Here is a 15,334-nt window from a genome sequence, read left to right on the forward strand (position 1 = left end):
ATTACATTTCATCCAATCAATGTGTTGCTTAGCTTGGGTCAGCTTAGCTCAGGAGGTAGAGCGGGTTGCTAGTTCGATCCCCGGCTCCTCCTAGTGTCGATGTGTCCCCGTGCAAGACACTTAAACCCTAACTGCTCCTGACTGCTCCAGCTGGCTGTCGCCTTGCATGGTTGACTCCGCCGTCGGTGTGTTAAAACCGTTGTAAGTCGCTTTGGATGAAAGGGTCCGCAGCTTCAAGCTGCATCTGTTCTACTCTTTCAAAACACCGCCCCTGGCCGTTGTCCAGAGGGGATCCTGAACTCTGTTGCCCTGCATGTCTCTTCTTCCTCCACGTACAACGGCCCGTTAGCCTCAGCACCCACGGCCCTCTCCTCACCTTGTTGTCGAAGTTGCCCAGGCTGCAGTTGCACTCGGTGGCGCCGTAGAACTCGGCCACCTGCGGCACGTTGAAGCGGCTGGTGAACTCCTCCCAGATGGACATGCGCAGCCCGTTGCCCAGCGCCATGCGCACGCTGTGCTGCCGCTCCGTGTCCCGCAGGGGCTGGTTCAGCAGGTAGCGGCAGATCTCCCCGATGTACTGGACGATCTGGGAGAGGACGAGACCGAGGAGTCACTCCTTTTGACTTTGACAGCGATTGGCGCTCGACGACTGGCTCGGATTTTCGACGATTAATCATTTGTAATTTATCCGGTGAAATCTTCCACTGGTTGCGGCGTACGGCTTTGAATATGAAATAATGTGGCTGTCCCTCTGTTATCAAACGAGTGCTTTCGTTGAGTTCTGATCAGACAAAGGAAACAAATATTACTTTGGGATTTCGTCATTTGCGTCGGGCAATAGACAATTCATACGCCATTTCATAGGCATCTTTATAAATTGTTACGTTTCCAAATGTTAATAGTTATAAATGTCCGCCCTGAATCAGTTTTATCTTAAACAGTGTACGGCGCCATGAACTCGAGGGGTTGGACGATGAGAGTGTGAGTCCACCAGAGGGGCCGGGCGGCCTGCGGGACGGCCCGTCACCAGCTTACCGTACAGTTGTACTTCACGCAGTCGTCCCAGAAGCGCGAGGCGGAGAACTTCTTCTTGATGACGACGGTCATGCCGTGGATGATGCACTGGCCCACGCCCACAATGTTACCTGCAGACAGGGGAAGGGACGTCTTCAATGAGGGAGCCATGTCGCTATGGGAGTGTCACTATGTAGTGATGGCCTCCATCGTTTAATAATGTATATATATATATATATTCATGATTACAGTTCATCAGTTCAGTTCGTCGTATCAGACACACAAGAATACTAAAGAAACACACACACAATCCTTGTGTCATGATACACACATACAACCGCTCACTTATAATCCAATTGGCACGCACGTGTTTGCACATAAACGCAGACGCACTCACAAAGTATACCTGCGAAGGGTGGTACACATGCATTTGCAAACACACACACACACACACACACACACACACCGTATACCTGCAGAGAGTGGTACACACACATGTGCACACAGACACCACCACACAGACACTATACCTGCAGAGTGGTACAGCGGGAGGCAGTCGTACATAACGTCGTCTGATCTCATTCTGAAGCCGTAATACACCAGGGCAGCCATGCGATAGTACCTGCACACGGACACAAGGAGTGGTCAGTACCTCACACAGCACCGTGAGGAACAGAGGACACGATGGGACCGAACACAGCCAGACCAGCTCTACCTGCTATGGACCACGATGGCGGCTTTAGGCATCCCTGTGGTTCCTGACGTGTAGATGTAGAACAAGCGGTCTGAAGAACACACAAAGGATTACTGGTGCAATCTGAACACATCCGTACAAAGTAGGTCGTAACGAAAGCTTATTAATCACTAAGCCTGTAAAGCTGGGTGATGAATCAGGTGGATTGTTTCTTTAGTAACATTTGCTATTCATTTGACTCAAATTCAACTTAATTCCAGGTGGACCAGTTCTTTCCGTGGCCAATGTAACAGTTGAGGAGGGATACTGTTGACCCCTGACACCTGATTGGCTCGTGGCCTGTGATTGACAGTGCCTCTGACCTGTGAAACAGCGGTCAGGCCGGCTGGGCAGGTGGGTCTTGGCCGCCTCCAGTAAGGGCTCTAGGCACTCTGTCCCCTGGGGGACCTGCTGGGGGTCCCAGTCCCCGGAGCAGAACAGCTGCACCGTGCTCTCCATGGACGCGTGGACCTCACACATGGCTGCAGAGCGAAGCACACACAGACCGGGTCACATCTCAGAATACAGCGTGCACGGCTCACTCAAGGACCAACACTGTCGACTACTGTCGTACTAAGGACACAGAGGACGAAAACCTGCACTACGGAACCTGTCCATTGTACATATATATAATATAAAGTTGAATAATAATAATAATAAATGATCTATTAAGTGCATTGAACTGCTCCGTTATGTCAGAAGGGTAGAGGTCTGTGACGTCACTTCCTGTCCTCCCGTCAACGCGATAACGAACCCGCCCCATCCCGGTCTGTCTTTTTGTTTGTCCTCTGACACAATACTTTGAGCACGAGGGAGGGACGGGTGCAGCAGGCACAGTGACAGTGCAAGGTTTCCTGTAACGGCTGATGATGATAAGCTGGCTCAGGAGCAGACGACCGCTGCCTCTGCGTCCATCCCTCCAACACATTCATCACCAGACAGCGGGTAGGATTTCAAGTCTGTGACATCACACCGAGGCCACCAGGCGAATGACGACCAGGCCACCCAGCAGAGCACCCTTATATCCCCCCCCCTCCCACAGGCGGACGTACCGCTGGTGAGCTCCGAGCCGAACACCACGGCCTTGGCGTTGGAGATGCTGACGCAGTGCACCAGAGCCTCCAGCCTCAGGTTGAAGTTGATGAGGGCGGCCTCCACGCCGATCTTGGCCATGCCCAGCCACAGGCCCACGTACTGGGGCCGGTTCTCCATGAACAGGGCCACCACGTCGCCATCCTGGAGCCCACCCGCAACCACAACAACAACGACAACAAAAACAACAGAGGGCTTTAGATATAAGGAATGGATGGAACATCTTTACTTTAAAACATTTCAAATATAATTAGCTTTCGTATATTGGCTCTTGTTCTTCATTCTTTTTTTTTTTGAGAACCATCACGTGCATTTTGGGGGCTTACGTAGAGAATAAGGAGTATAAAAGTAGTACATGTATACAAATAGAGTAAAAGCCTTCACAGATGGCATTTCCATGAATGATTGATGACCAATGACTCATTTTTGTGAGTAAAAACCTGAACCATTTCTTCCCCGTTTAGTGTGTAGTCCCTTACCCTAAATCCTATATTTTCACGGCGGATGTAAATAACCGGCTTACATTTGCCAAACCGAGTAAACAGATGGAGGGAATGGCAACAGATGTCCTGAAAAGACCCGGCGTGCTATTTAACATGGGCTCCTCTCTGGACAACACATCAACAAATGACTAGCACAATCTACAGAGTAGTACCACATGCTACATGCTACATGCTACATGCTACATGCTAGGGCTGGCCGATTAATCGAATTTTGATTGCGATTTCGATTTTAGCGTGAAACGATCACCAAACATATATAATTGAGTTGAAACTATTTTTTTATAGAAATATATATATATATATATATATATATATATATTATAGATACATATCTGGACATTATTTTCTATTTGACCATTTTGTGTATTTTTTTTAAGGGGAAATTTCTAAGTGTTTTTTTGGAGAGAGATTATGAATAAATGCATCATGTTTGCAAACTCAAAAATAATCAGAGATTTCAATATTGACCAAAATAATCGTGATGGGTTCGCTACATGCTACGTGCTACGGGGGGTGTCGGCCCACCTTGAAGCCCCGCTGGAGGAGCAGGTTGGCCACCCGGTTGGAGTACTCATCCAGCTGCCTGAAGCTCCACTTCTCCCCGCTGCCCTCGAAGATGAGTGCCGTCTTGTCGCCGAAGCGCTGCACCGTCTCGGCGAAGATCTTGGGGATGGTGTTCTTCTCTTTGAGGTGACGTCGGACGTTGAGCTTCACCTGCAGCAGGACGAAGGCCGCACTGAGAGAGAGAGCGAGAGAGAGAGAGAGAGAGAGAGAGAGCGAGAGAGAGCGAGAGAGAGAAAGAGAGAGAGAGAGAGCGAGAGAGAGAGAGATAGGTAGAGAGAGAGAGGGATAGGTAAAGATAGATAGGGATAGGTAAAGATAGATAGGGAGAGATAGGGAGAGAGAGAGAGATAGGTAAAGAGTGATAGGGAGAGAGAGGGATAGGGAGAGAGATAGCGAGAGATAGCGAGAGAGAGAGATAGGTAAAGAGTGATAGGGAGAGAGAGGGATAGTGAGATAGATAGCGCAAGAGAGACAATAAATAATCAGTGTCAGATAGCTAACAATGCTAATTAGCTCCAGTGAGTAGCACATGACTCACAACTTGTTCTCCACAGTGTTATGCAGAACAGTAGTGTTACCTTTATTAACGTATTTAAATAATACCAAATGACTACCTTACCAATAGATGCTTTTACCCTAATCGTCTGACAATGCATACATGCTTAGCATGGATGGTTTGACCTAACCTTTCCCCTGCAGTGTTACTACCAGATAATGGAAATGAATAAATAGTCATATATAAGTTATCTTAAATATAAGGTATAGGTTATTACCATACTCTTTCTGAGCTACACAAGATCACAAAAATGCATTTCCATTCAAACATTTCGAGTACAATCATGCGGACACCATAATGACTAAACCAACAATCGCTACAGCTAAGGTAAAGTACCCACAATGCAACGCAAGGGACCCATAAAGATATCATAGTGTGTTGTAACATGTGTTGTAACATATGTGCAACAATAAACCTCCAGCTGACGCAGAAGGTCAACAGATATGTTGGGCCTCCATTAAACCTTCAGCTGAACAATCACATCAATAACAGACAACAAAGAGAGGGAAGTGTAGGTGTCCTCATCTGTTGTATTGATAATGACATAATGATGATTGGAGTTGTATAATACTAATGGACACACCCAGGTCCACCAGGGCAAAGGTTGTGGCTTGATGGAGACGTCGCTTGGAGTGATGACTATCTGAAATGCAGATAGCATCTGATCTCATGGTCAAATCGTCTGGTTAATAACGGCCACAATGAGATGAGCGTGGCAAGATATTAGTGATCATTTAACTTTTGTACATTTATTGTACAAAGGTCCCACCCAATTGGAAACGTGTTCAAGCATATAATGAAAAGGTTCAAAGGCGGCGCTGGATGAGATCCACACAAGATAATATCAGTGATATCATACAAATAAATGATTTCCCTTTTAACCCCATCATCACCGTTTAAACGTTTTACTTTCACTTAAAACATACATAGTTTTGTAATGGTTCTCGTTAACGGGGCTAAAATGATGAAATGCTATGATGAAATATACAAAAAAAATGTTCTGCAATGATTTAGAGCCATTCCTCCTACTAGCTGCTAAATACGCCGCCAGGCAGGGGAGAGGAAGTGGAAACTTTAGTCAACCATAATAATGGCCTAACTGGCTGTATTCAGCGCAGCCGTCCACCAGGAATGTCACTCAGGGGATGTTTACTTAAGGTTCAACTCTGGTTGTTCAGACGGTTTTATCGTACACCAGATCACTGCTGCTCCTCTGCCGTCGCCACATCAGAAATAGCCACCTTTTATTAACTCCCTATTTCGGTGTTATGACTTCAGTAACATGTGGACCTCCGGTTAATAACACACTAATAACATGTGTTGACCTCCACGAGGTCAGAGGACAGCCCTCCACCCACCTACACGCCTCTTCTTGAAAACAATATCCTAGCAGACCTTTGTTATACACTGGGAGAGGCTGTTGGGCTACTGGTGAAATAGGCCACTCTTCTGGTTGCTAGGCAAACACAAATGTCATTAGAAAACAATAAAATGCACATACACACACACACACACACACACACCCACACACACACACACACACAGACAAAGACACAAACACAGACACAGACATAGACATACATACATACATACACACTCAAAGACCACAATCTTCTCTACCAATCTAAGCATTCAGCTATAAACAAAGCTTTTGATGACTTTGGGAATCCTGTGGCAAATAGTTTCCTCTTGCCCTGCTCAAGATAGACAGGAGTGTGTAATAATAGACAGCGAGCCGGCTGATAAGCAGCACTGAGGGGGGGGGGGGGGGGTGTATTGTGTATTGTCATGCGTCCCTTACTGGAGGTCTCGGCTGATGGTTTTGGAAAATATCCGCAGGGAGCTCCATCCCCCGGAGCCCAGGTAGAAGATGAGGGTGGCCGGGACCACCTGCAGCCAGGGGAAGCCCACCACCAGCTTCAGCGCCAGCAGTAGGGCCACGCAGCACGCCAGTCGCAGCATCCTGCAGGAAACACACGCGCGGGCCACACATGAGTAACTGGAGCGCACGGCTGCATAATTTACTCTGATCGGCATCTGACGACATGGCGGTTTTGCTCAGGTAACCACGAATCCCCGGACGAAATGCAGTTTGATTACGAAAGGAGCGTGGGCTTGTGGTTGAGGTGGTGGTCGAAGAAGTGCTTCTGGAAACCGTCTGACAGAAAGAAAATATGCCTTGGCTGTTCTGTTCTGTTGTGCTGTAGTGCTCACATACATCCAGGCTCTCTCTACTTTGCTGACTCAGTTCAACTCTGTTGGCCTCATTATAACAGAGTGTTTAGCATGAGGGGGGCCTGCTGACTTAATATGACTTACAGGAAATCAAGAGAACGGAGAGGAGAGAATATTTGGCACAGTGCTACCTGATAGGCTGAAACACGAGCCTACAGCTGCCACTAGGATCAAATATCCAATTCTGTATCCACAGCACTTTTCGAAAATACCCGCGGTGAATACCGAATAATCCTTGCATTGCGTCCAAACAGTCTCTATGTATGCATACAATACGATGATGATACAACAGGCCGAAGGGCTTTCGGAATGTAAAACATATGGTTATCATCATCCTAATGAGGATGTCAACGTGTGAACGCTTTAAATCTAAGCCGCGAATAGCTAGGCCTAGCCTCATACTATATCGCATGGGTTCGCCTCCATGGGGATGCTAGATCAAGCCACTTCACATCGTAAAGCTCTCCATCATTAGCTGCCGCTACACCCGGAAATTTAAAAGCCGCGCGGCGTCATATTGCGGTAGTACTGGGCTCCTATGGTGGAACCACCAGTGGTCCACTACTGTCTCTATGCCAGGGGGCCATCTGTGCTTTTGAAAACACCTAGAAAAAACCGCTCAAATAGTAAAGCACAGTTTGATGGTGGTTATAGCTATGGAAGACACACGCCTGACTAGATGCGCAACCGACTGCGCAGCGGCTTAGCATGGCACGGGTGGACCCCGGGTTTCACAACCACCAGAGGCAGCCCCCCTCACACACACACACACACACACACACACACACACACACACATTCATGATTTATCAACAAACTGGCCATAAACGGTAATACTCAAGCCGTGCACCGTTATGCAGTCTACGACATGCCGAGACAGTACTGTACTCCCAGGCATGAACGGGCAAGGTTGACGGGAGGACAAGAGGGAACGGCGTCTCTGAGCACGCCGGGAATAATAAAGGACCTCTATTTGCGGGAAGCAGCTGCTCTGTGGGGGTGGGGGGGAAACCCACAATATTTCTGCTCTGACAGTTGAACACTCACCTTGTATAGCGCCCACTCACAAGCAGCACTTTAAAGGTCCGACGTGGAGCTGGTCGTGTGGAGGGAAGAGAGCACCTTGATCGGCTTATCTGCTGGCCTCGTCCGCCGCGCCTCCGCCGCTACTCTGCTGCTCGCTGGCTCTCGCTGGACAGAAACGCGCACAACAAGTGAGCCTCCCGCCGACGAGATCAAAATATAAATTCTTCCGGCCCCCCCCGCGGTTCGACTTTGTCCCTATACGCACCATCCGCGTATTGTCATCACCGATATCATTTTTTGATTCATTCTACCAGATAAACTCGATCCCTTCACCGTAATTCAAATGACCTTATCGTTTTCTTAGTTGGGCCCGCCCACCGTGTCCGTGTCGACCAATGGCTGTCAAGAACACGCGGTGACTGACGGGAGCGTGCGGCAACCCAATTGCCGCGTTTCGCACATTGCATCCGCTCGGGGCGGGGTTTGCGGAAAAAGGAAAACGCTGGCCGTGCTTCTGCCGACCGATAATGACCGGGGCTCATCGGTGTGGCTTCCACCCGGTAGTGACAAGGCCTTGCTGCATAGCTGTGTCGTAAATGGTAAACGGGGCCTCCGGTAGTGTGAGGTAGGGTGGTTGATGGGGGGGGGGGGCGTAGTCACACCACTCCGCCAGGACCGCCACACGTCATAACGCTCATGTATGTCATGACCAACAGATGTGCTGCAAATGCAGATGTCAAGGAAATAGAGCAGCGAGGGTCCGCGTGTGAATGCAGGAAATACCTTGCTTTCAGTTATTATAAAATAAAAACGAGCTTATTGTAAATAATACAATATGTCGCACTATTAATAACGACACGGTGCAGTGGTTAGATAAACATTAATATCCTCTTGAATGAAATAAACACCATTAACTTGTTAAGTTACGCACTTAAATACGAGCAATAAATTTGTCTCTGGCTTGCACTTGAGTTTGCCTGAGCAACGGTTTGGCACACGGGTGTGCCGAAGAATTCCTCCCTCATATACGCACGCACACACACACGCACGCACGCACAAACTGACACACACACACACACACACACACACACACACACACACACACACACACACACACACACACACACACACACACACACACACACACACACACACACACACACACACACACACACACACACACACACACACACACACACACACACACACACACACACACACACACACACACACACACACACACACACACACACACACTCAGGCTGTTCAACTGATAATAACCGGGCCGGGTCTCGGAACAGCTCCGTCAGTAGAAACATTATCAGCTGCGGCTGGACGGAGGGCACAGCTCAGTGAAGAACACGGTCATTGTACGAGAAGAACATGGTCGTATTTTATTTTATTGTTTAATGTGTCTTGTTTAAGCGGAGACCATTCATCTTCAAGCCATAGGATTCCGTCAGCTTTTTCTAGCAGGAAATATTTAAATATTAAACTGAACTAAGAAGTCGTTTTCCTATTTCGTTATTCAAACACATTTTAAGATCCACTAATATTTAGCAAATTGAAAAAAAGGGTATAATAGTTAGTACATAATATAATACATACTTTAGCATACCTAGCCATTTGACCGCCTGCAAGCCAGGGAGTCCCAGGCAGTAGGCAGCAGCCGCAGGGCAGAGAGGAGGATGTGAGCTGTGGTTTGGGGTGGCGGCGGTCGGGTGGTGGTTTGGGGTGAAGGCTGGGTGAATCCCGTTTACGGGTGAAAGTTGTCATGAGTCAAAATCTGCATGTGTTTTTTTAGTTTCACCAGTATGAGCAAATCAGTGACCCAGCAAAGTTCTATATGAGACGTTTGAGTCACTTTACAATCAAAGTTTAGAGCAAAGAAGATACTGTACCATTTCAAACATTAGAACAGATACAAAATTTCTATATGAAAAAAAATCTGTATGAGGGTGAAGAAGTATTACTTATTTAAATCAAACATAGTTCAACAATATGCTTTGTAAAATAAAACAAAACACACAGATGATGATCATGTTGTACAGATGATGTAACACAGCTTAAAGCAACTTTCCCAACCCAACAGAAACAGGCGTTGCTCACACCACTTAACTCACGAGATAACATGCTCTCGCCCGTTTGAAACAAACCAGCCCCGTGGACCACGCAGAAGGCTGAGGGGACTGATTAGCTTTAGTGTCATTGCTTCTGCAAACAGGAAACACAAAAGCTGCTCAGCCCCATTACAAGTTCGGGAACATTCATGAGTCACTGGCAGAACTTAAGAACCAACTAAACAAACACGAAATAATAATAATAACACAGGACACATAAGTGGGTGGTCCGGCTGGTCTCTTGCCCCATACGAGCCATCAAGCTCTCTGCACAGGGGTCAAACCCCTCAACTCGGAGAACAAGTCTGATAATGAGTCAGATCTATAAACTCGTTTGTCATGTGGAGTAAGTGTCGTTCGCATTACAACACAACATAAGTTCCCGTCCTGTCATTAGTCACACTGTACATTCCCCATGAGGTATGGTGAACATCAGCAGCAGCGCAGTCTCTTCTCTTCACTCCATCGTCCTCCTGTCAGTCGTTCAGTTCCAGACCAAACTGTCCGTAGAGATCCTTGGTGGTGGTGCCTCTCAGGGCGGCTGTGAAACAACAGCAGTAGCGGTCAGAAGCGAGCCACGGGCACTATTAGCAGCCGTGTATTTACAATCTTTAAAAGTCCACACACATCCCCCGGTCTAGTGCCGTCTTCGTTATTAGATCAGTTATAACTGTTATTATATCAAGTTATTACAATGAAATTTTATCGTGGACAAAATATCGCTAAGATTCTTCTCACACAAATCAATGACGACCCGTGTTTTATTGAGGACTCAGGAGTGTATTTTTATACATAAAACATACCATAAAATGGTAACCTCCAAATTGTGGCCCGTTAAGATACACTACAGTAGGACTGGTCTTCTGAGTCCCTTCACTAAGGAAGAAGTTCTCGCCAACAGGCCGACGAGCGAATGGGAGACAAAGAGTGAGTTGTGTTGGGGGGGGGTACTGTAGGCCCCCCTCTCTGGGCTCCCCTCCCTCCCAGGACGACCCACGGCAGAATAACGCTATGCAACAGACCAGTCGATTGTCAACGTATCTGGAGAAGAGGAACAAGAAGAAGGGCTGATAGTGTCCACATGCAGGGTCGTGTTTGTGCTTGTGTGTGTGTGTGTGTGTGTGTGTTTGTGCTTGTGTGTGTTTGTGCGTGTGTGTGTGTGTGTGTGAGGGTCAAACGAGACCGTGCGCACGTGTTAGCGGGTAGGCAGCGCGACTTCCATTCACAAAGTCGTCAGTGTCACCCCATCTCTTTCCGACGAATTAAAAGAGACATTCAACCGGAAGACCACTCAATTATCCAACCCTAGTTTGATATAAAACCTGGGAAGACACACACACACACACACACACACACACACACACACACACACACACACACACACACACACACACACACACACACACACACACACACACACACACACACACACACACACCTTATAAGACTGTGTCTTATATTTCCCTGCCCGTGACCTTTATGCAGGGTGAACTGCGAATGCACTCTGCGATGAGTACTGGTAATTCATACGCCCGTGAGCCACTTCACCGTACCGAGTCATTTACACATTTATTTGCATAATTGCACTGTTTGTTTTTAAGTCCTCTCTGTTCATTCTTCTGAAAACAAATTGCTTGATTGTTCCAGGTCGGCAGTAATACTGTGAGATAGATTTCACTCCATCCCTCAGTGACTGATTGGACGTTTCATGAACGGATGTCCAAGCTTTCCTTATTGTCATCATATGAATGGAAGGAGGATAAGCTGGCAGCATGTCACAACTTGTCCCCTTGTGGTTTTTAGAATTCTTAAGGCAACTCACAGCGATAAGGAAGGATTTCCCGTTTTTATGCACACACACACACACACACACACACACACACACACACACACACACACACACACACACACACACACACACACACACACACACACACACACACACACGAATGAAGGCAAGACATTTGAAAGGGATATAGGTTTGCCTAGTCTCAGCGTTGTTCTAGCGTTTGTGACTCTACTTGTGGACAGAGACGTACCGATGCGGCCCAGCAGGGTCTGTCCGATGTCTTTGATGTCGTTGTATTCATGGAGCAGGTCAATGTGCTGTCCTAGCTCCTCCAACCTGTACCCTCTGGAGGAACACACACACACACACACGAAGATGCATCACTCTCTTAACATGAAGAATTATCACTCCCTTAACTTGCTCCAGTTCAAGGGCTAGCATCACTTTACTTAGAAACAGAACAGTTAACTTTAAGACTCAGTCAATTCAATCTCACTAAGAATGCTCTCAATCACTGCCTCACCTAAAATATAGATTCAGGTTCACGTCCACACTCCCTGAATACACGCACGCAGTGATCTACCATGATTAAGAAGGGGTTCAGGTCGGTCCTCTGTCCCCGCACAATTCACACACCACCACCAGCCCCCAGTGTGGCTCCAGTCTGGAGGAAAGGTGGAGCCACTAGCACAGAGCTGCACTCACTCTGACACCAGGAGGGCTATCTCAGCATCCAGCTCCCCTAGTCTCCTCTTCAGGTCATTCACCTCTGCATCAGGGGTCACTCTTGCACACGGGCTGACACCTGCCTGGGCCTGACACACACACACACACACACACACACACACACACACACACATATATATGTGGTGTGTGTATATATATATATATATAAACTTACACAAAAAGTAAGGAAATTTGTGTTTGGTAGATTATTTCTCTGTGGTAACAATGCTTTTTGGCAATGAATCTTATACCGTTGAAAAGCCTGTATAGTTCCCTTTCAAATGGTGCGCCATTTGTAAGGAGCATGCATTTGTGGGATGAGCAGCAGAGCTGAGTATGTGGGTTGCACCCATGCCAAATCTTTTCTGCCATTGCCAAACAGGTTATTTTGCTGTTGCTATTGACACTTGTTTTGAACTTCTGGTACCCCCAGGTGCTGCCAATCAGGTGCCTGGTTGGCAGCACCTGTGAACATGGGCCCTACTACTGTAAGTACAGCTACAGTCAGTAAGTGTCTGCTCCAAGAATCGGCATGCCGTGTTTGACTGATCTGGATAGAGCCCTTGCGATAGGGCAACTTCAAGCTGGTGTTCTGCAAAACCAAGTTGCGGTATTATTTGGAGTGAGCCCTAGTACCCTCTCCAAACTGAAGGCCAAGTTCCATATAATGGGGGATGTCAAAGACAGGCAGCGAAGTGGGCGTCCCAAGAAGACGCCACCCCAAGAAGACCATTTCATCACCCTGTCAGCACGTGCCGTGGGCTGTCTTCTACAGGAACCTGAACATGTGGAGGAACGTCATGTTCAGTGATGAGTCCAGATTCTGCCTACGGCAGTTGGATCGTAGGGTCAAAGTGTGGAGAAGACGCGGGGAACGCTATGCTGATTGCTGCACCGATAGAATAATATCTTTTGGTGGAGGCAGTGTGATGGTGTGGGGCTGCATCTCCCTCACTGGAAAAACAAGGCTTGTCATCATTGGAGGCAATCTCAATGCAAAGAGATATAGAGATGAGATTCTGAAACCAGTGGCAATCCCATATCTCCACAGTCTGGGACCAAACTCTATCCTCCAAGATGAAAACGCTCGCCCCCACAGGACAGGGTTTATCAGAGACTACCTCCAGAATGAGGGAGTGCAGAGGATGGAATGACCTGCTTGCAGTCCTGACCTCAACCCCATTAAACACTTGTGGGATCAGCTTGGGCGTGCCAGAGTGACCAAAACAACCACGTTGGCTGACTTGCGACAAATGCTGGTTGAAGAATGGGATACCATCCCACAGCAGAGTGTGACCACCAGGCTGGTGACCAGCATGAGGAGGAGGTGCCAGGCTGTTGTGGCTGTGTATGGTTCTTCCACACGCTACTGAGGCTCCTGTTTGTGAAATTAATAAATTGTTAAATTGCCAATATGTCTAGTTTCTTCAAACTTCAATCATCCAATCCACCAAACACCAAACGAGTCAATGGCAGAATAAGCTGTTTGGCATTGGCAGAGAAGATTTGGCAAATTTTTCATGGGTGCAACCCACATACTCAGCTCTGCTGCTCATCCCACAAGTGCATGTTCCTTACAAATGGGGCACCATTTGAAAGGGAACTATACAGGCTTTCCAACGGTATAAGATTTATTGCCAAAAAGCATTGTTACCACAGAGAAATAATCAACCAAACACAAATTTCCTTACTTATATATATATATATATATATATATATATATATACACACACACACACACACACACACGTTTGCGTTTGTGTTAGAAAAGAGAAAAGGGAGCTATCCACTACTAGACCTCTAAACATGTTTAAGTGATGTGGTGGTTGTTAGATAATGGTTTAAACTCGAGGCATTGGGCTCACTGGTGACTTGAAGGAGGAATACACTGCCTTGAAGCCTGCACTGGGAGTCCTGCAGAGAGAGAGAGAGAGAGAGAGAGAGAGAGAGAGAGAGAGAGAGAGAGAGAGAGAGAGAGAGGAATGAGAAAACAAGGACGAACTCCAGAAGAACTGGAACAATGCCAAATTAGCCTTTTGATCTTAGCGGTGCATCGCTGCATGTCCTGTGCTCTCCAAGTGGTTTCATGGACATGGAGTGAACACTGCAAACTGCCAGAGAACATGAGTCACACTTTGCCATTCCAAAGATTCCAAGAATGTATAGTAGAATACATGTGAGCTAAAACAGGCAAAAGCAGGGAATTATGCAGACGAAGGTTAGGATTAGTTTCACATTATACTCAAAAACGTCATAAAAAGGGCAATAATGCAACGTGTTGATATGAAATATAATTTATATATATATATATATATATATATTAGACAATTACTAAATACAAGCCAATTTTGGCAACAAATATGCCTATTTTCATAAAATATAGAGTGCTGATACTCTATATACACTTGCTCATTTACTCATCTAAGTTGTCAAAAGTTTTGCAATTACGCAAGAGTTCAAGTTTGAACAGGAACCGAGTTCTGGTGTGTGAAAGTAAGAGGTTGGACTTTTTTATTGGCTAATAAAAAAAGTATTGAATTGTGTGTAAGCTGCATCAACAGTTATATATAACGTTGTAGCACGTCTCCAATTAGTAGTAGAGTAACAGCGCCCTCTTCTGGCAGAGCAAGCTCAACATCCCAATATTTCAAAATGTGTATGCAGGCAGCATGTGTTTGGCCGTATGTTAAGCTGCGTCTCCTGCAATAGGAATATGCCACAACCCTTTTGGTACAACATTTAATGAGGTTAATACAAATGTAGTCCTACAGTAACGTTAACAGTTACAAACGTACCTTCTCGGAGCTCCCATGTTCCCGTGTTTTCCTTCAGGCGTCGAACAGGAACCCTTCGTTGGACCACAGTCGACTGACTGCTCTGGATTCATATTGCATTTATTGTTCCGTTCATTAATTAAAACGTCATGTCTCAAATCATATTACAGAAGTTGGTAGTCACTGTTTACAATGGAAGAAAC

The 15,334-nt window shown here is 46.7% G+C and overlaps 2 protein-coding genes across 2 annotated transcripts; both read right to left on the minus strand.

Annotated features, from left to right (window-relative positions):
• Positions 1-376: 376 nt before the first annotated feature.
• On the minus strand, positions 377-8,036 carry LOC311376660 (long-chain fatty acid transport protein 4-like; the record flags this gene model as incomplete). Its single annotated transcript, XM_084491173.1, has 9 exons — positions 7,744-8,036; positions 6,264-6,425; positions 3,868-4,078; positions 2,800-2,983; positions 2,071-2,229; positions 1,730-1,799; positions 1,545-1,636; positions 1,036-1,145; positions 377-586 (listed from the first exon to the last, which is right to left on the minus strand). Coding segments are annotated over exons 2-9 (1,197 nt in total), but the record flags the coding sequence as incomplete, so codon positions are not given.
• Positions 8,037-9,141: 1,105 nt separating this feature from the next.
• On the minus strand, positions 9,142-15,309 carry LOC311376659 (DNA repair protein SWI5 homolog). Its single transcript, XM_084491172.1, has 5 exons — positions 15,153-15,309; positions 14,223-14,271; positions 12,337-12,446; positions 11,882-11,976; positions 9,142-10,383 (listed from the first exon to the last, which is right to left on the minus strand). Exons 1-5 carry the CDS (start codon positions 15,242-15,244, stop codon positions 10,319-10,321), a joined length of 411 nt encoding a protein of 136 aa, XP_084347298.1. The 5' UTR covers positions 15,245-15,309; the 3' UTR covers positions 9,142-10,318.
• Positions 15,310-15,334: the final 25 nt, after the last annotated feature.

This window comes from Micromesistius poutassou (assembly GCF_964030765.1).
Source record: "Micromesistius poutassou genome assembly, contig: SCAFFOLD_5588, whole genome shotgun sequence".
NCBI lineage: Eukaryota > Metazoa > Chordata > Actinopteri > Gadiformes > Gadidae > Micromesistius > Micromesistius poutassou.